Source organism: Protomyctophum bolini (genome assembly GCF_963924005.1).
Source record: "Protomyctophum bolini genome assembly, chromosome: 10".
In the NCBI taxonomy this organism is placed as follows: domain Eukaryota; kingdom Metazoa; phylum Chordata; class Actinopteri; order Myctophiformes; family Myctophidae; genus Protomyctophum; species Protomyctophum bolini.
The window spans coordinates 21,686,490-21,706,247 of NC_137871.1; the positions used below are offsets into that span (position 1 = coordinate 21,686,490).

The window sequence follows — 19,758 nt, forward strand, 5'->3', positions numbered from 1 at the left end:
TAAACCAGTCCTCCCGTTTTGGTCGTGGTCCCCCCGCCCCCCTCCTGACCCCCCAAGTATCTGAGAGACAAGTCTTTCCCACTGGAAATGAATACGCTTGTAATCCCACAGTTAGTCGCCATCATCCAACCAACACACGCTCATGCACTCGCACTCACACAGGCACGCACGCACGCACGCACGCACGCACGCACGCACGCACGCGCACGCACGCACGCACGCACGCACACACACACACACACGCACACACACACACACACACACACACACACACACACACACACACAAATGAGGCATGACAGTCCAAATCATAGATGTAGGGAAATGTATACTGTACCCTCAGACTTTTAAATAAACCTTGATGCAAACCCAACAAAGCACCCATGGCTTCTCCTATACCACATTCATTTATTATTTTGAACTAAAAGGAAGACAAAAAAAGCTGCGCCCGTTCTTCAGATTAGGAAAGAAGTACATTACTGGAGGAGTAAAACCGTACACACACGCACACGCAACACGCACACACACACACACACACACACACACACACACACACACACACACACACACACACACACACACACACACAAACACACACAGAGAGGTTGTGAAGTCAACCGCAGTGCTGAAACAGTTTTTTTAAAAACATAACACAGTGGTCAGCCTAGGTCAAAATAGTATTCTTGAATAATTCTTAGCGTTTGTTTTGACCTGTTTGGAGTAGCAGATGGGTGGGGTTCACCGCATCAAGACAATTCAGTTTGCCACATGCAGACAAAGAGTGCTACAAGGTTTGGGGAATCACTGGAATCACACAACTACTGTACTTGAAATTCTATTTAGTGTGCTTTTCTGTGAGTGATACTGTAGCGATACTGTAGTGATACTGTAGCGATGCTTCTCAACCAGTTGGACAGGACCAGTGGCGTAAAGCAGTGGTTCCCAAACTTTTTCATGTCAAGGACTCCCAAATTGACACTAATTATCCCTCATTTGAAAATAATATGCCAGGGACCCCCATAATAGAAGATTTTTACGACTCTAGCAGAGATTCGCAAGCTGTTTAATTTCAAGGACCCCCAGTTTGACATGTATTAGTCTATGGACCCCCATTTAATGGCATTTCGATCTCTGGGACCCCCAATTATATTGTAAAATCAATGTTAATTTAACTCTGAGAGTGTACAAATGGAACCAAATGGACCCCGGGTCTGTTTGATTCCATTTGTACACTCTCAGAGTTACAGACCCATAAGTGTGGTTCCAAACTATCATTTAGATGGGGACCCCTAGAACTACCTCAAGGACCCCTGGGGGTCCCCGAACCCCAATTTGGGAACCACTAGCGTAAAGTAACTAATTACCTTTACTTAAGTACTGTAAATAAGTACAATTTTGGCGTATATATTTTTCTACTTTACTTGAGTATTTCCAATTTCCACTACTTTTACTTCTACTCCACGTACATCTCAGAGACAAATAGTGTACTTTTACTCCACTGAAAACTTTAGTTACAAGTTACTTTGATTATTATTACAAAGCATACATTAACCACTATACATTTTGGCCATTTTCAAAAGATTTGAAGACTTGAAATGGGACATTCTGCAGAATGAGTACTTTCTATTACAAGTACATTTTGAATTCCAGAATTTTACTTACTTTTTTACAGAGTATTTATTTTATACTGTATGTATTGAGTAACATGGATTTCTGGGCCACATTAAGACATACCACATTACTCCTGGAATAACATTATTTACGCTAAAAGGAATTCTGTGACCCATGGCATCGGGATGGCCCCCGTCAGCTCAGGGTCCATCATGGACATTTGCTTATGTTTCAGCACCGGAAGGAGTGAAAGGTGAGCGGAGAAACGGAGATGATGGGGATCAGACCAGAGATGATCTCACTGGCACAGAGCAGTATAATATGACATCATTTGACACATGAGGGAAATGAACACCAACACAAAGTATGTCTGTGGCCTGATAAGTTAGTCTGCCATTATGCCATATCATCCAGCATGTCAGCGTGGCCAGGCGATGGCACCAAACACTATGTGGATGTTCTATTCCATTAAAGCAGTGGTTTTCAACCCTTTTCACGTCAAGGCCCATTTCGGCATTTGAGCCGCGTTCCACCCTCAGACCCAAAACTAAAGAATATTTCGTTATCGTTGACACACAATTCCATGCTGTTGGCAAACGTTGATCAAAATAACAATTCTTCCACATTCCCTAATTGTGTACAGACTTCTTGTGAATGAAGTAATGCAGAAGTTGAACAATAATGTAACTCTTGAGAGCGTAAAATGAAACTCATCTCACTTAACTCAATTAATTTTACACTCTCAAGAGTTAAAGATCTAGAAGTCTCCATTTGGTTACCAACTCTACATCATTCAGCTGGGGACCACCTGGAACCCCCTCACTGGTTGAAAACCACTGGATTAAAGCAATCTAGTGTGTGGGTAAAATAGTCAATACCGTCTCGTACCCAGAGATAGTGTAGAGTAGTGCAGAGATTAGCCACATAAAGTGTGAATACGCTTTTAAATCTGCTATATAGGTTTTCACCTATAATGACATGCCCCAAAACCAGGGATGGAAACATGGATGTGGTTATAAGCCCCCTGACTCTGGAACTACAGCATACATGCAGGATGGGAAGACTGGCAGAGCTCTCCTTCTCAGCTTTCATACTTTTGCCATAAATAAATATCAAGAGGAATGGGCTGATGGCTCTCCATTTTCTTTTTCAAAATACAAAAGATAATCCCCCCTGGAGGTCTACCTTGACAGTTGATGTAAATGTCCAGTGAGTGGTAATGGGAGAACAGTGTAACATGCTCTTTGATCATCTATCCTAAGGCGATGAATCTTTTTTTTTATTGCTTCATGTGACTGATGCCAAGTCAGGCTGTAAACTAAAATTAAAAAAATCTCGCTTTAACCGTTTTTGGAGTATACCGTTTAATTTCACTGAAGCTAAAGTATTTATTTTATATACAATGATTCACAAATTCAAAAGAAAACATGACCAATCTGGCAGAAAGGGGTTTTAGAAGGTTAACAAGCCATCAGCAAAGCTTATCAAAAATATGTGTTGTGACTGGACGCTTTTATAATGTCTGAAGGAGAAGAGGACAGTCAAACACAGTGAAACAGAAGATGGGTTTACAGTACAACCGCAGTCAGCGCTTTATTGGGACACAGAGAATTCAGCTGAAGAGCAACTGAAAAGGTGTGTAGCAATAAGTTCAATGTAAAATGCTATAAAATAAGTGCCACATCATTAATATCACGTGAACTGGGTTGACCTCATAGCTTGGCCAGCTTAACACACAGAAATAAATTAAATTGTGACACCATGGGTTCAAACCTAGCCCATGAACCTGTGTCAAAAATGTCTTGCCCTCTCTTTCCTGTCTCTGTCCAATAATAATAATAATAATTAAAATATATATAATAATAATAATTTATCCTACAGTATATCCTTTCCTTCTACAAATCTAATCACCGAACTACATGCTCAAAAACAAATTTAATTATTACTGTATGACATTCCCAGAATAAGCACAACAGACCTCAGGACAATAATACTATCATGATGTCAATGAGTGCGTGCGTCTGTGCGTGCGTGAGTGTGTGCATGCGTGCGTGCGTGTGTCTGAACATGAGTCTTGAGTTCAATGAGTGGTCATGTGTGTGTGTGCACATGTGCGTGTGCGCGTGGGTGTGACACACACAGAGACAAGGGGGCTTGCACGCACCTATGCTTGAGTGAGTGTTTATCTGAGGTTTTATGCCGACTGTCTCATAAAATGGACAAGCACTTGGAGAGACCGTCCCTCCACGGCACTGCCTCAACTCTGACCCGTGCGAGACCACCTACCCGGCGGGGGCCAGCAGATGCATCACCTCGCTGAAGCCTTGACGATGGCCATGCCAAAACACACGTCCAGCCAAATTACATCATGGATTTACAGCCCTGGTTACGGTGAAAACATCACCACCTGACGTGCATGGTTGCACCATCCGCAAACACAGTAGCCTTCAAATGCACACACAAGGGGGCTATCCCACGCACGTACACACGGCGCACACACGCACGCACGCACACACACACACACACACACACACACACACACACACACACACACACACACACACACACACACACACACACACACACGCTAAATAACATATTAGAGATGTTAAAGTGATGAACACATTCACACTACACTGTGTGGCAGCCGTAGTCTGGGCATTTCATGATAGACCATAATTTCTTTACAAAAAAAAAGAAGAAAAGGAAAAGAAAAAACAAGCGTAAATTGTTATTCCTGAACTACTGGAGCTTTAGATCGGCTATTTTCACTATTTTTTTAAAATAAGTTAATGAACTATAGTACCTAGATGCAGATTCAATATTTTAAAACGATCACTTTGATAAATGTAAGTAAAGTGTACCGCCCCTGCCCTGGCACATGTGGTGCATCCAATTCAGTGCGTGACTGAACTGGAGAGACATTTTTCCAAGTTACTTCCGCCACGTCTGAAAGCATGGACTTGCTTAATCAGACGACACAATGGAGAGAGACAGGAGAGAGGGGATGGAGAGGGAGAGGTCATGAGCCGGATCTGAACCCATGACTCCTCCACTAGATCCCTGCCTACGCTGTGCCAGCTGTCTGGGATGGATGGGTTTTGGATTTCATGCGGGACGGAGGAGGTTCAGTGCTGCCCTGCCATAGAGCAGTGGTTACCAAACATTTTCATGTCAAAGACCCCCAAATTGACACTAATTAGACCACGGACCCCCCATTTGAAAAGATATGCCAGGGACCCCCATAAGAGAAGACTTTTACGGCTCTAGCAGTGATTCTCAACCCGTTTCATTTCAAGGACCCTCAGTTTGACATGCAAATTAATCTACAGACGCCCGTTTAATGGCATTTCCAAATTATATTGTAAAATCAATGTTAATTTAACCCATTTGGTTCCAAACTGTCATTTAGCTGGGGACCCCCTGGAACTCCCTCAAGGATCCCTAGGGGTCCCCGAACCATTTTGGGAACCAATGCCATAGAGCCACGAGACAGAGAGTGAGACAGAGGAGAGACAGAATCGACCAATCAGAAACAACAGAGACAGTTGAGAGAGAGAGAGAGAGAGAGAGAGAGAGAGAGAGAGAGAGAGAGAGAGAGAGAGAGAGAGAGATTGAGAGACAGGGCAGAGAAATAGACACGGAGACAAAGAGAGAGATTAAACGATAGAGGTAAACAAAGAGGTGGTGTGGGGGGGGGGGGGGGGGGGGGGGGTGGGGGCTAGAGCTCAAATCGCCCGTGGCAACTGAGAACAACACTAATAAGATCCATGTATCTGGCCCAGCCATCTGCATTCCCTAGTCATGATGTCCAAAATAATGGGCAGAGTGAGCGCGTACGTACCCTCACTCCCACACCTGCAGAGACACAGGATCCCGTTCCTCTCTCTATTCTTTTCCTTACACAGTCAAATACTCAGTGTTCTCTCTCTCTCTCTCTCTCTCTCTCTCTCTCTCTCTCTCTCAAACTCAAAACAATTACAACTCTGGCAGGCAGGCAGGCACACTCACACTCACACTCACACACTCACACACACACACACACACACACACACACGCACACACACACACACACACACACACACACACACACACACACACACACACCTAAATAAATCTGTCACTTCATGAAGTTGGCACAGACAAAAAAATAACAAAGGCCTTCCAAATCCCGGCCAGGGCAGTGCAACACTCTATCTGTGAAGAGCCCCAAACAAAGGAAGGGCCTGCTAACTGGTCACACTGTGTTTATTTTCCACAGGGAACAATGCATTTTAAGGAGGGAAGGGGGGGGCGGTGGTTCAAAGCGAGGGCCGCTGGTGGCGGACAATTGGAAAGGAATATACGTCTATGAAATGGTTGATTTAAATTAAAATTCAATTCAATAATATGCCACTTTGACCGCTGGGCGCTGGCATCCTACATTTTTAAAATAGTCGCGATGCTTTGTGAACTTGCTATTTTAAAGCTTAACCACTCTTTTATGTTGTCACACCAATGAGTCAAAGAAAAGCAATTGCTGCATGAATCCAAAAGTCATGTCATGCATGGGCCTGCAGTGAGTGTGAGAGAAGTGGAGTAGAGAGAGAGACCGAGGGAGGGGCTCCGTGAGAGGGGGAGAACTGATGACAAGAACCAGAGATAGATAGCGAAGGCAATGCTTAGGAGATGGAGAGAAAAATATACATCTCAGCCGGGCTCTTGTTTCTTTAGGTCACAACTCAGGGTCATGCAGGGGTACGCGGAATACATCTCGGCCGTCAATCATATGAGACTAAACTACGATGATGAACCAGATAGCTTAGTTAGAAAATAGGAGCAGCCAATCAGCAACGACTGACAGTCAAACATGCTTGCACGCCAAGAGAGGCCGAATAAAAACAACACTCAATCGACTTCCCTCTCGGTGCAAAGCTCCGGGCCTCTCAGATGTTTAAGATCACGAGCATTGATAAGGCATGTCCAGCAGAATACTCTTTGTTTGAGGCTTTCCAAAACATTACACATGCACGCACGCACGCACGCACGCGCGCGCACACACACACACACACACACACACACACACACACACACACACACACACACACACACACACACACACACACACACACACACAGCGAGGGAAAAGTAGGTTGTCAATTCTCCTCAAGCGGCCAATCAATTGCGAGAATGCAAAAGCGGAGAGAGTGAAAAGGGTCACGACCCCGGAGGATGGGAATAATCACCCAGTAGCTACTGGAGTTTCTGGTACATAAATACTGCATGGGAATGACATTAGTCCAAGTCCCCGAACGTTTACACTGCTGTACCACTGTGCGCTTAGTGCCTGGTGGTACCAGTGATGGAGATATCTGAGGTCAGCCTTGTGAAGAAAAACAACGGCAGTCAATGGGAGACATGCAGTCATTTCCCAGCTATCACAAACACAAATAAAGCTGGTCGACTCCCAGCTATCACAAACACAAATAAAGCTTAAGAAAAGAGCATGTTAACTTGTGAGCTTGTCGATCGCAATTTCTTTTTTGTGATTAGTACTTTATTGGATGTTTTACACTTAACAATACAAACAGGCTGTTTTCACAATTTCTGAGTTTAGCCTACAAACTAGGGACACCAGGGTTAATGTGGTTTTAACTAGTGAAAGTGTGGTAGGCCTATTATAATTATTCTATGATCCTACAGTATTTGTGGCTGATGCGAAATTCAGGTCCCAGTGTGAAAGCAACAGAGCAGTGGTTCCCAAAGTGGGGTCCGGGGACCCCCAGGGGTTCTTGAGGGAGTTCCAGGGGGTCCCCAGCTAAATGATAGTTTGGAACCAAATGGACCCTTATGGGTCTGTGACTCTGAGAGTGTACAAATGGAACCAAATGGACCAGTTAGGGTCCATTTGCTTCCATTTGTACACTCAAGTTAAATTAACATTGATTTTACAATATAAATTGGGGGTCCTAGAGATATAAATGCCATTAAATGGGGGTCTGTATGCATTTCAATGCATTTAAATTTGGGGGTCCTTGACATGAAAAGGTTTGGGAACCCCTATTCTACAGAACAGAGACCGACTCCTCATTGAAAAGAGAAACACTACAGAGGCTACAGTGAAGAGAACAACCAGTAACTACAGCAGAGAGACTGACTCTACAGTGAAGAGGCATGGTAAAGTCATCTATCTCAAGGGCTGAGAGAGAAGGACTCAGACTTATAGCATGAAGAGGTTCGGGAAGGTAGCAATACACTTCTCTCATTAAACCCACACTGGAGTCTGCATGGCAGGAGATCGCAATCTTCGCTGAAGGCAAAGTGAGAGAACATTTGATATCCCCATTTGGTCACACACAAAACGTTTGAGTTAAATTAGTTAACAAGGTTTTGGCAAATAATCCTTCTTTTCAATCATGTTTGAGTTTGTCTCCAATATACAACCAACCGCTGTGTTAAGTTTCAATTTCTGGGTTTGGGGGGCGGGGGCCGACGTTTCCAAAAGCAGCACAGTTACTCACTTGTTCTTAAGTATAGCACAACGCTATTATGTTTTTCAATCACTTTTTGTAATTACCTCCACAGCAATAATATCAACTAAAGCACATTTCTTAACTTAGCGGAAGCCGCAGTGAAACCAATTTGGTTTTACTCTGAAAACTCCAATTTATATACATGTAATCAAGCCTGTAATAACATGGCACTTTATGTCCCAGATGAAATTTCCAAAACACATATTGAGTCACATTTGTTTTTCATTTCAGAGTGGCTAGGTCTTACAGCCACCCAAAACCAGGGTTTAGGGTTCCAACAGAATTTAACCCTATCCCCTGGGGAACATGCAGGAGTCTAAAAAGAGGTGCATCATATAATGGCAAACTCCACAGACGGCTTAAGTTTCACACAGATTATTTTTTTTCTCCCCTCTTCCTTGCCCTCAATGTCTTTTCACAGAGTCTTAAGGGGTCACCCAATTTTAATGGTCACTTATTGCCTGTGGAGCTGAGCCCCGCAATACACAAAAGTACCCCTCTCAGACCACCCTCGTGCCAAAACAGCCGCAGGCTCTAAAGCTCAAAGTGATACTGCCCGCCATGATGCATACCTAAACTAGAGGACCACAGGAATTACTTTCTTTTTCAAATCTCCATGGGATGGGAGAAACCACCATGGGCCTTAAACCTTGATACAACAACCCTAGAATGAGGAATGTCTTTAGGGGAGAAATTACAATCCTTTTTCTTTGCTTTTTCATGTATGCAGTTCATATGCACTGATAAGAATATAATATTCCAAGTCATAACAGCAGCAGCATATAGCTAATGCAGAGATACACAACACTCGTTTTCCATTCCCAGGTACACTGGAGAGACATATACTGTAGTGGAGAAATTGTTATGACCGGTATGTTTTGGGGAGAGGGAGGGACAATGAAGTTTCTTGCCAAAGAACAAGGCCTTCTTTCTAATGTTAAGGCAATTCTGGTTAGATATAAGATTATCATTGCTTTCTAATCTCTATCTATCTCTCTCTCTCTCTCTCTCTCTCTCTCTCTCTCTCTCTCTCTATATATATATATATATATATACATATATGTACATATATGTATTGTTTTAGTTTTTTGTACTTTATAAATTGTAAATTAATGCCCTACTTTATCATACTACGGCATCACACAGTTTTGGACATAATTTATGAGGTTTCTTTCCACCTGACGATATGTAAAAGACTGTAGCCTAATTGAATGAATGAGTGGTCAAATGTAACAGGTAGCCTAAAATGTTTATGTGGGAGTTACACTGATACCTTTCACTTTCTTCTCACGAAACCTCGATCACGTTTCATTCAAATCAATCAAAACGTACATCAAACACAAAGAGGTCAAGCCATGCCAAACGGGTCAAAACCTTTAAGGTTGAACCTCTCAAACCATTTAAGTAAACAGAAAGCTCAGCAGTGTACTCACCTCGGCACGCTGTGTCCTGGGCTGACTGGCGTCTGTCTCGATGGCGTACACGTCTACCAGGTAGAGGTCAGAGCCCTGCTCCCGGTCCAGCTCGGCAGCCGTCTGAATCACCCCGGTGTGGCGTCCCACAGTGAACAGGCGTCCCACGGCCTTCCCGCCACTCCGCACCGCCACAATGAAAAACTCCACTTTGGTCGCTGAGCCACGGGGGCTGGAGGCATCCAGTGAGATGACGTTGGTGCCCGGTGGCTGGCCCTCCTTGAGGATGGTGATATACTTGGGCTGAGAGAACACGGGCCCGTCGGCGCCCTGGAGTATGATGGTGAGGTCCGTTCGTGAGGTCTTGCGGTCCGTGCCGTGGTCGGTGGCCGACACCGTGAGCGTGTACATGAGTCGGGAGGGCACCAGCTGGGAGGCCAGGCGTATGTCTCCGCTGTAGCGGTCCATGATGAAGGTGTCGGAGTCGCCCTTCACCAGCTCGTACTCCACCTCGCCATTCGCCCCCTCGTCAGGGTCAAAGGCCACCACCGTGGTGAGGATGGACCCGATGACTATGTTGGGCTCGGCCACGAGGGCGTTCTGGGACATGAATGTAGGTATGTTGTCATTCTGATCCGTGACCCATATCGTGACGTTCTTCAGGGCAGAGCGCCGGAATTCCACGGGCACCGCCTGATCAGTCGCCTTAATTGTCAGTTCAAAGAGATTAGAGAACTCTCTGTCTATCTCCTTATTTGTGTATATGAGTCCAGTGCTGGGGTTGATGTTAAAGTGCCCCCCCCTGGGTGTCTGCTGGACAATGGAGTATTCCAGCTGGCCGTTTATGTCTGCATCTGTGTCATGGGCTGTAATCGTCATGACAGAGGCCGAGGTCGGAAGATTTTCCGTGATGGATTTGAAAATGTCACCAGGGGTAAAAATGGGTGGATTGTCATTGAAATCCCTGACATGAATCACCACGGGAATGGATGAGGACCGTGGCGGTCTCCCGTTATCCTTTGCAGTGATGTTGAGTTTGTAAAATGACTGCGTCTCGTAGTCCATTTTTTTAATTAAGAAGATGCTGCCAGTGTTGGGACTGATACTAAACGTGCCGTGGTTGTTGGTGGCCGTGATGCTGTACGTTATGTCTGCGTTCTGGCCAGAATCTGCATCTGTGGCAGTCACAGAGGCCACCAGCTCTCCTATCCTCATGTTCTCAAGCACGTCGACAGACAGGGAGGATTTAGGGAAGGAGGGGGAGTTGTCATTCTCATCCAGAATGCTAACGCTTAGCATACATGAGGAGGACAGGGGCACAGTACCAGCATCAACTGCAATGATTTTCAGTGAGTAGGAGGATGTGGACTCATAATCAAGCTTTCCTACTAAAGTCACCTGTCCGGAACTGCCATCAATGATGAACTGGCCCTCCTCGTTGCCGCCGGCGATGCGGTAATGGACCAGTCCATTTTTGTTCTCGTCCACGTCGGAGGCAGAGACCCTCAGCAGCTGTGTCATATTCTGGGCCAGCTCAGAGATGGAGGCCTGGTAAATGTCTTTGGTGAACTTGGGTGGGTTGTCGTTAATGTCCTGGATGTAAACTTGCACTTTGGCCTGGTCTCTCAGGGGCTTGGGGAGACCCTGGTCAGAGGACACGACCATGAAGCTGAACACAGAGGCGCCTCTTTGTCTCATGAGTGACTCTCTGTCCAACTGCAGTGTGCTGGTTAACTCCCCTGTTATGGCATTCAGTTCAAAGTTGGGCTGTGGAGTCTCAAATGTATATCTAACCTCACTGTTTGGGCCAAAGTCCTTATCCTCGGCAAAGACACGCCCCACCAGTGACCCTCTCTTCTGCTCTTCCTCAAAGTGGAACACATAATTGGTGCTGTTAAAGAGGGGCCGGTTGTCGTTGACGTCGTCTAGAATTACACTGACATTGACACTGGCACTTAGAGGCTCCACGGCCCTGTCTGTGGCTGTGACCACTAAGTTATATCTATCCTGCATCTCTCTGTCCAGCTCGGTTTTAATGTACAGCTGCCCGTCTGGAAAAATCCCAAACACGTCACCTGTGTTGCCGCCAACAATATCGTACATTATCTCACCATTCAGGCCAGAGTCTTTGTCGGTGGCTTTGACCTTGAAAAAGCGGCTGTTCACAGGCTCCGACTCCAGGATGATGACCTCATAGGAGAGCTGATCGAACACAGGGGAGTTGTCATTGACGTCGTAGACGCTGACGGTGAGCATGAGGCTGGAGGTGCGCTGTGGGACGCCCATATCTGCGCCGATGATCTCCACATGGTAAGAGCTGGTGGTGACCTCCAGTGGGCCGGTCAGAGTGATGAGACCACGCTTCTCGTGAATGTGGAACAGTCCCTTTGGGTTCTGTTTGATGCTGTAGATCACCACACCATTGCTGGCCTCGTCAGGATCTGACGCTTTGGCCTGGAATATGACATGTCCCGTGCTCCAGTTTTCCACCGCACTTACGTGTTCAACAGCATGCATGAAATGGGGGGCATTGTCATTCAAGTCCTTTACTGTGATATTGACCAGGGCCTCACCAGTGACCTCCCCACCCCTGGCCACCACTTTCAGCTGATAAAACGCCTGCTCCTCTCTGTCAATTTGACTGGACGCTGTGATTTGGCCCACACCGTTGACAGCAAAGAGCCCTCTCTGATCGCCCGAGGTGATCAGATATGTAATGTTTGTGTTCAAATCGACTGTGGTGGCAGACACTGTGCCTACAACGGCTCCGATGTCCACATTCTCAAACATGACAAAGCTGTAGGTATTTTGACTGAACGTGGGTGGGTTGTCCTGCGTATCTATGACAGTGATGGTCACGATGGCTTGCGTGTGCGCACGGAGGCCACCGCCATCGGCTGCAGTCACCTGCAGCTGGTAGGCCATCTTTTCCTCCCTATCCAGGGGCACCAGTGTCGTGATCTTGCCCGTGTTGCTGTTAATGTGGAATTTGGATGCATCGCCTGCTGTGATGATATATTTCACGGTGCCATTTCGGCCCATGTCGGGGTCCGTGGCTGACACCGTGGCCACGTAAGACCCCGAGGGCTCGTTCTCTTTCACATTGGAAAAGTACTGCACTGGGTAGAACACTGGCCTGTTGTCATTGACGTCCCTCAGGGTGATGTTGACCTTGCAGGTGGAATGAAGAGGGGGGCTGCCCGAGTCTGTCGCCTGGATGTGGAGCAAGTAGCAGTCCTGGACTTCTCTGTCTAGCTCTGTGGCCGTGCCTAATCGGCCCGATGCGGCGTCCAGGCGAAACAGCTGTCGGACACTGGCGGGGGTCTCGGTATCGAACGAGAAGCGGACAGTGCCGTTGGGACCCAGGTCGTCATCCGAGGCGGACAGCACGGCCAGCTCACTGCCGGCAGGTGCATGCTCCACGAGGGAAATGTGATATGTGCTCTGCGTGAAAGTGGGCACTTGGTCATTCACATCAGTGATGTTGATTATCAGTTTTGTGTAGGAGATCTTGGGCTGCAGCCCTTGGTCCTTGGCACTGATGTTGAGCATAATCTCAGATGCTATTTCCCTGTCCAGCAGAGCGGCGCTGGTGACCAAGCCGCTGTTTTCACTGATGGAGAACCAGCCCAAAGCGTTTCCAGACACCAGGGAGTAGCGCAAGTTGGCGTTCTGCCCAGAGTCGCCATCTGTTGCAGAGACCCCTTTAATGTAGCTGCCTTTAGGAATGTCTTCACTGATATCTACTCTGTACAGCGCTTCCTGGAATATGGGTGGGTGGTCATTGATATCATTCACAAAAATAACCAGACTGGCAAAGGAGGACCTGGCCATAGGTTTGCCATTGTCCGACACAGACACAGTCAGGTTGTATGATGAAATGCGCTCCCTGTCTAAAACACTGGCCACTTTGATCAAGCTTAAATTAGGGACTGGAGATGTGTGCACTTCAAAGTGCCTCTGTTCGTTTCCCCCCAAGATGGAGACAGATATGTTGCCATTAGCTGTGGGGGAGTCAGAGTCAGAGACAGTGAGTAGAGCTACAACTGTGCCAATTTGGGCATTTTCATCAACAGAGGCAAATTTAGATGTAGTGGGAAAGTAGCGGAATTTCACCACCGGGTCATTATCATTTACATCCACAAGTTTGATGGTGGCTTCTGTTCTGCCTGACAGAGAGGGCACGCCATTATCCACAGCATGGATAGTCAATGAATATTCCTTCTTGCTCTCATAATCCAAGCCCTCTTTTATAACAATGGTGCCTACTTTAGGGTCAATTTGGAAAGGGGTTCCCTCGTCTAGAACGTACCGTATGTCAGCATTGGCTCCCTCATCTCGATCTGATGCTGTGATTTGCAGAACACTGGAGCCTACTGCTGCGTCTTCAAAAACGCTGGTCTGATACTGGTCATGGTCAAATATAGGAGGGTTATCATTTATGTCTTGAATTGTGACGTTAACTTGGAGGTAGCCAAACTTTTTGGGCTCTCCTTTGTCCTCCACCTCAATCAGGAGCTGGTAGAAGGGAGTGACTTCCCTATCCAAGCCTCCGGTTGAAACGAGGTGCAAGAATGCCCCCTCTCCGCTAGGATTGACTGTTATATCCAAGCGGAACCTCCGCTGCTCGTTGCCATTCACTATTCTGTACGTAGTGTGATCGACTCCGTTACTCCCTATGTCCGAATCCGTGGCGGTGTCTAGAATCACTTGCCTGCCGCTGCTGGCGTCCTCCTTAAACGAAACCACGATCGACGCGTCGGGAAACACGGGGGAATTGTCGTTTATATCCAACACTACGATCCTAACTTCGGTGGGATACGTGGGCTTGCTGGACAGCACCACGACATTGATGACATCGCTCTGTAAAAGCTCCCTGTCAATCACCGAGGAGGTGTAAATGACTCCGGTGGTGCCGTTAATTGCAAAAAGCTGGTGGTTTTCGCTGAAGCGGTAGGCGAAGCCGGGCTTGGTCTCTATGGTCCCCACGTACGTCCCGACGGGTTGCTCCTCGAACACCTGAAACTCTTGGCGAACTTGACTGGACGCGGAATATTGCGATAGTGTCCATAACAGCAACAAGATCAAATGAAACCGGCCTAAACTCCTACCTGTGGGCGCCATGGTCTCGAACCCAGTCCACCTTTTTCAGAACAAGTCCATGCCTATGATGCATCAACTTTACTTTTAAGTTTTAAACGAGCACAAAAAGCATTGTATATTCCAGCAGCACTGCGTAATGCAAATCCCAGCCAAAGGTGCGTCTCTCTTTTTTTCCTCTCCACGTTGTCCAAAGTATTCCACAGGCGTCGTTTGGATCCAGTAAACAAAAATATTTTAATACAAAGAAATCCTCTTGCCTGAAAGCGTATAATTCCTGCAGACCAAATATGTCCCCGCTGCTTGTCAAAGGAAGTTTCACCTCAGATCCAATGTTGCTAAAATAAGCATCCCCTGGGCGGAATGGCATGCATGATCAGTTGTGTGATACATAAAACGAAAAACAAACAAACAAAAGTTGCGGTTGCAACTGTCTGTGAAACAAAGGGAGTGTATCCAAAAGTTTTAGAATCATTCAGCCCACGGCTGGTTTTGAGCGCAACTGCATGCAGGCAGGGCAGCTGAGCCTAGTCTACACAGCGTCCCGTGGAAATAACGGTGCAGGCGCTTCAGTCATATTGTACTCGGATGGAAGGAGCCCCGCAGTAACTTAGAACAAAGCTGGAGTTGGACAAACTCCCTCCCATCGCCCTGCCCATTGGATAACGGTGCTCGCTCGTGCCCGCCCTCTTTCCCCTTCCATTGTGAAACGCATAGCCATAGATTAATACAGAGTTACGACAACTCCGTTCACTTCATGGGGCCAGTCCAATCTTCTATCTATTGCCGAAGAGCATAGCAAACAGTGACAAGTCCTGGACTGGAAGTTGGCAGAAATGCATTGGACTCAGGCAACAGCCCAGCTTTAATGATCTTAAATTCCTTTATTTTAGATTGTTATTTTAGTAATAGTACAACATAATCATTACAGAGACTTTAGTTGTCACAGTACAATACTTTAAAACAGTTGTCATGTTGCACACATGCCTAAAATAGCTCTTATTTGCGCCTCCCTCGTTGAAAACAATGTATTTCAAACTCCAGCTTGTCACTCTCCAGGCTGCATGAACAGCGCTCTAGCGCTCAGTTTTCTGCCCCCCTCAATGTCATAATTCTGTCTTACTGTATGGCTCTGGTGAAACGCTGCCGTTGTGAGTGACTCAGAGTGAGTCCCGTCCTTTGTGGACGAGCTTGTCAATCAAATATGCCAGGGGGGCAGACAGGTAATGAGTTCAGCCCGTCAGTCTGTCAGTCTACCTTTAAGAGTAACAACCTTTCAATGGATTAGTCATGTCTGTAAAACCCATAGAGCTATAAGGTAAAACCCCACGCCGATGACAAGAGTTTAAAATAAAGGCAAACTAGGGTAGTTGATTAAGTTATCAACTTTGGGGACATCTCAAGTTTGCTATTAAGAGCCTAGAAATGTTCAAAATATGCACTGAAATTAGCGCAAATGTGGTTCACCACTTGATAGTTTTATTACCAAATCAGTTGCTTTCCTTTATTGCACTATATAAAAAGAAAAATGCAAGTCAAAAGTTCTGTTATCCAGACATTTTACATAATTATCCGCAGTTTTGTTTTGTGCTTGTGAGCAGCTGTCTACGCAAAATGTCCTACGAATGTAGCTATTAAACGCACGCCGTTCAGATAGTTATTAAATAGCCATATACACAGCTTCGAATTCATGTTAAAAAAGAACTACAGCAAAACTCCAAAGCTAATGACGAGACGGAAACACTTACCGTAGATAATGTAGGTAAGCAGCTCCATCTAGTGGCGAAATAATCACATGCTCAATCAAAGTAAAATAATAGAGCCAAAAGCTGACTGTCTCAAACGTGGAGGTGAATGTTCCTGATGTGTGTGTGTGTGTGTGTGTGTGTGTGTGTGTGTGTGTGTGTGTGTGTGTGTGTGTGTGTGTGTGTGTGTGTGTGTGTGTGTGTGTGTGTGTGTGTGTGCAACGAAACTTTCTATCTCTGTGACCCCTAATTTATATTGTAAAATCAATGTTAATTTAACTCTGAGTCTGAGAGTGCACACATGGAACCAAATGGACCCGTTCATTATCAATGTAATTTAATGTTTGTGTTAGGACAAAGTTTGTGTTTACACACACACACACACACACACACACACACACACACACTAAACGCTGGACAATGTTTTGATTTATTTGTACATAAATATTCTTCTGGGGGTCCCTCATGGCACAAAACATTTTTAGATGGGGCATGGGTGTCCTTGGCTTGGAAAAGTTTGAGAACCAATGATGTAGCCTATACATTTGAAATATAAGTAGCAATGCAACATTATACATCAGTAGCCTATACTACATAATAGTAAATACAGTATGTACTCTCCATCCTGCAGTAAACAGAACAGGCTAACCACTCACAATCAAATACAAATATGTATTTAAGCAAATATCATACTGTCTGTGTGTGCAGAGAATAGGCTATATTCTTCCAAATCTATTCATAGTCAGCCCCCTGCAATATTTATTGGGAAATATTGGCACAAAAATGTCAAAGTATAATTACCCATTATAATCCCAGCCTTCTTGATTTTGAGAGACATGTTTATTCAGATCTGATATGTGGCACCGCCACCATAATCAGGCATTGGACTGTCACTGACTGGACATCCAGTTGGACATGAGTCTACAGTAATGTCATTAAATAAATTACACACTGGGCTTGCGGCCACTGTGCCGCCTGTGTGGACTATGACACTGATCCAATGATTTGGTAGCAGACACTGCATCAAAGTAGATTAGCTTCCCACCAGGGACGTTTAGCTAACCTGATTACATTGGCTAAGCCCAGACCCTGCAGGATGCAGTTGATTATAAATATATGTTGTTCTTAAAATGAAGTTTCCCCCCCCACATAATCAGCACAGCACACACAACTGTAGGCCAGTGGTTCCCAAAGTGGGGTCCAGGGACCCCCAGGGGTCCTTGAGGAAGTTCCAGGGGGTCCCCAGTTAAATTATAGTTTCAAACCAAATGGACCCTTATGGTTCTGTAACTCTGAGAGTGTACAAATGGAACAATTTAAAAATGGACCCTAATGGATTTGTACACTCTCAGAGTTAAATTAACATTGATTTTACAAGGATTTCTGAATGTCTTGATGAATTGAGGGCGTTGGACCCTATCGTAAACAAGTGCAATGCTCTTATAGTGTTGTCCACTTACAGTTAACAGTTTTTGTATTGAGTTGTGCTTGAAATGTACTGAAATTCTGCAAACTGGTGGTACATACTGCATACCAAACCATTAATTCACTGCACTTACTGGTAGACATTGCCTCACCCAACTCTTTTGTTTCTGATGTTTCTGATGGTATAAACGAATTGTAACACCCATTCAGGTATGCGGTTAGGCGCAAGCTTGGCTCAGGGAGGAGGACACCCCTGCCATGCAGAGTCCAAGGCACTTTGGATAATAACATCATATCCTGTGTTTGTAAAACTGGGGTCCCAGAGATAGAAATGCCTAATTACTGTAGCCCAATTCAGGTCAAACCGAAACCGGGGGCCTTTGAAATGAAAATGATTGAAAATCACTGCTAGAGCCGTCAAAATCTTCTCTTACGGGGGTCACTAGCATATCTCTTCAAATGGGGGTCCGCAGGCTAATGAGTATCATTTTGGGGGTCCTTGACAAAAGTTTGGGAAGCACTGCTGTAGGCGTCACTGGCACTCATCAAGATATGCACATTCCGATATAAACAACATGGTCAAAAAGAAGGCCTAATATCTCAGTCATTTTGTATTTGCTTCCTTTTCAGCATCTGATTAAATTCAATTAAGGGAGGGAAATGACATGACTGAGCAGCACATACAGTAGGAAAAGCAGGAGACAAGATTGTTAGCCAACTCTGGCTCAATCATTATTGTGTACTATGCTCATCCAGAGCCCCGCGGTCATTACATTTTGAGACATTGTGAAACTGAATATCATGCAATAAATAATCTACTAGTTTCAAAACTGTTTCTTGGGCCATAGCCCACAGGCCCAACATCATTAGATGGGGTTTCTCAGGATTCAGCCAGGGGGCAAAAAGCTGTTTTGCAGAAAAGAAAGCCTGAGGTGTAAGAAAAACAACTAGTTGTTGTTGTGCTGTAAATATAACGCTAATAAGTGAAGTAAAAAAAATAAGAAAAAAAAGGACATCCCAAGGGGTAACAAGTTAACATCAGAGGAGAAAGTGCTATGAAATGTGGACTGAGGTCTGGTTACTGTCCATAAGAACTTGTGCGTGTGCATCATATGGATGATACTTTGGGCAAGACATTGGCAATGTGCATGGACACTAAGCTCAGACCCTAATTAATACCTTGATCCAGAGGCAGAATTACACAGTTAAATTGTACGTGATTGTGTGCTGCATCTTATCAAGCTATAGCCAACACTTCAGGGGCATAAGCATTTCAGTCCCTGGCCCACCCAATAATGCTGGCTCACATATAAAACATAATAACTACAAATTGCTTATTAATAGTAGTTATTACAGTATACTTTATAAATTGATGTGAGTATCAGTCAGTACCAGCATTATGAATCTCACAATTGTGAGTGAAACTGGTGCATTGTAATTGAAGGCAGCAGTTTCACTCACAATCGAGTGCCATTCTCATATAATGTATTCTCTAAAATGTTTATGGAGACTGTGCTAGATTGGTGAAAGCATAAAACGGCCTAAAATAAGACTATAGGTGAACATAAAGGCCGATTCATACTCCTGTTTCGGCGCTGTAGTGCCGAAATGATTTCGGCTCGTCAGAAAATTTCAGTAGCACCGAAGAGCCGACTTTAGGACGGTACCCGCCCCCCCGAACCTCAAATGACGTCAAATTGTAGGCTCTACAGCGCCGAACCGACTTTTATTCGGCTCTAAAATAGGAGTATGAATCGACCTTAAGAGTGCCATAAGGAGAAAAACAAAAACAGGTGGTATGTAACATATAGACAATGAGTGATTTAAAAAGAGTGCTCCACTAAACGACTTTGCTCCCATGCCAATCACACACAGCTAATGGAGACAACAGAAAGTTGCTCATAATGATTGACAGCAGATTCTTGTCTTTACAGAGACTCTAGTGCTCACTCC

The 19,758-nt window shown here is 45.2% G+C and overlaps 1 protein-coding gene across 1 annotated transcript in view; it reads right to left on the reverse strand.

Moving 5' to 3' along the window:
• The window catches only part of fat4 (FAT atypical cadherin 4), a 126,454-nt gene extending 111,247 nt beyond the window's left edge, over positions 1-15,207 (reverse strand). The window contains exon 1 of the mRNA XM_080774722.1: positions 9,557-15,207. Coding sequence (XP_080630848.1) covers positions 9,557-14,659 — 5,103 coding nt within the window. The 5' untranslated portion in view covers positions 14,660-15,207. The remainder of the gene's footprint in view (positions 1-9,556) is intronic.
• Between the last annotated feature and the right edge of the window lie 4,551 nt (positions 15,208-19,758).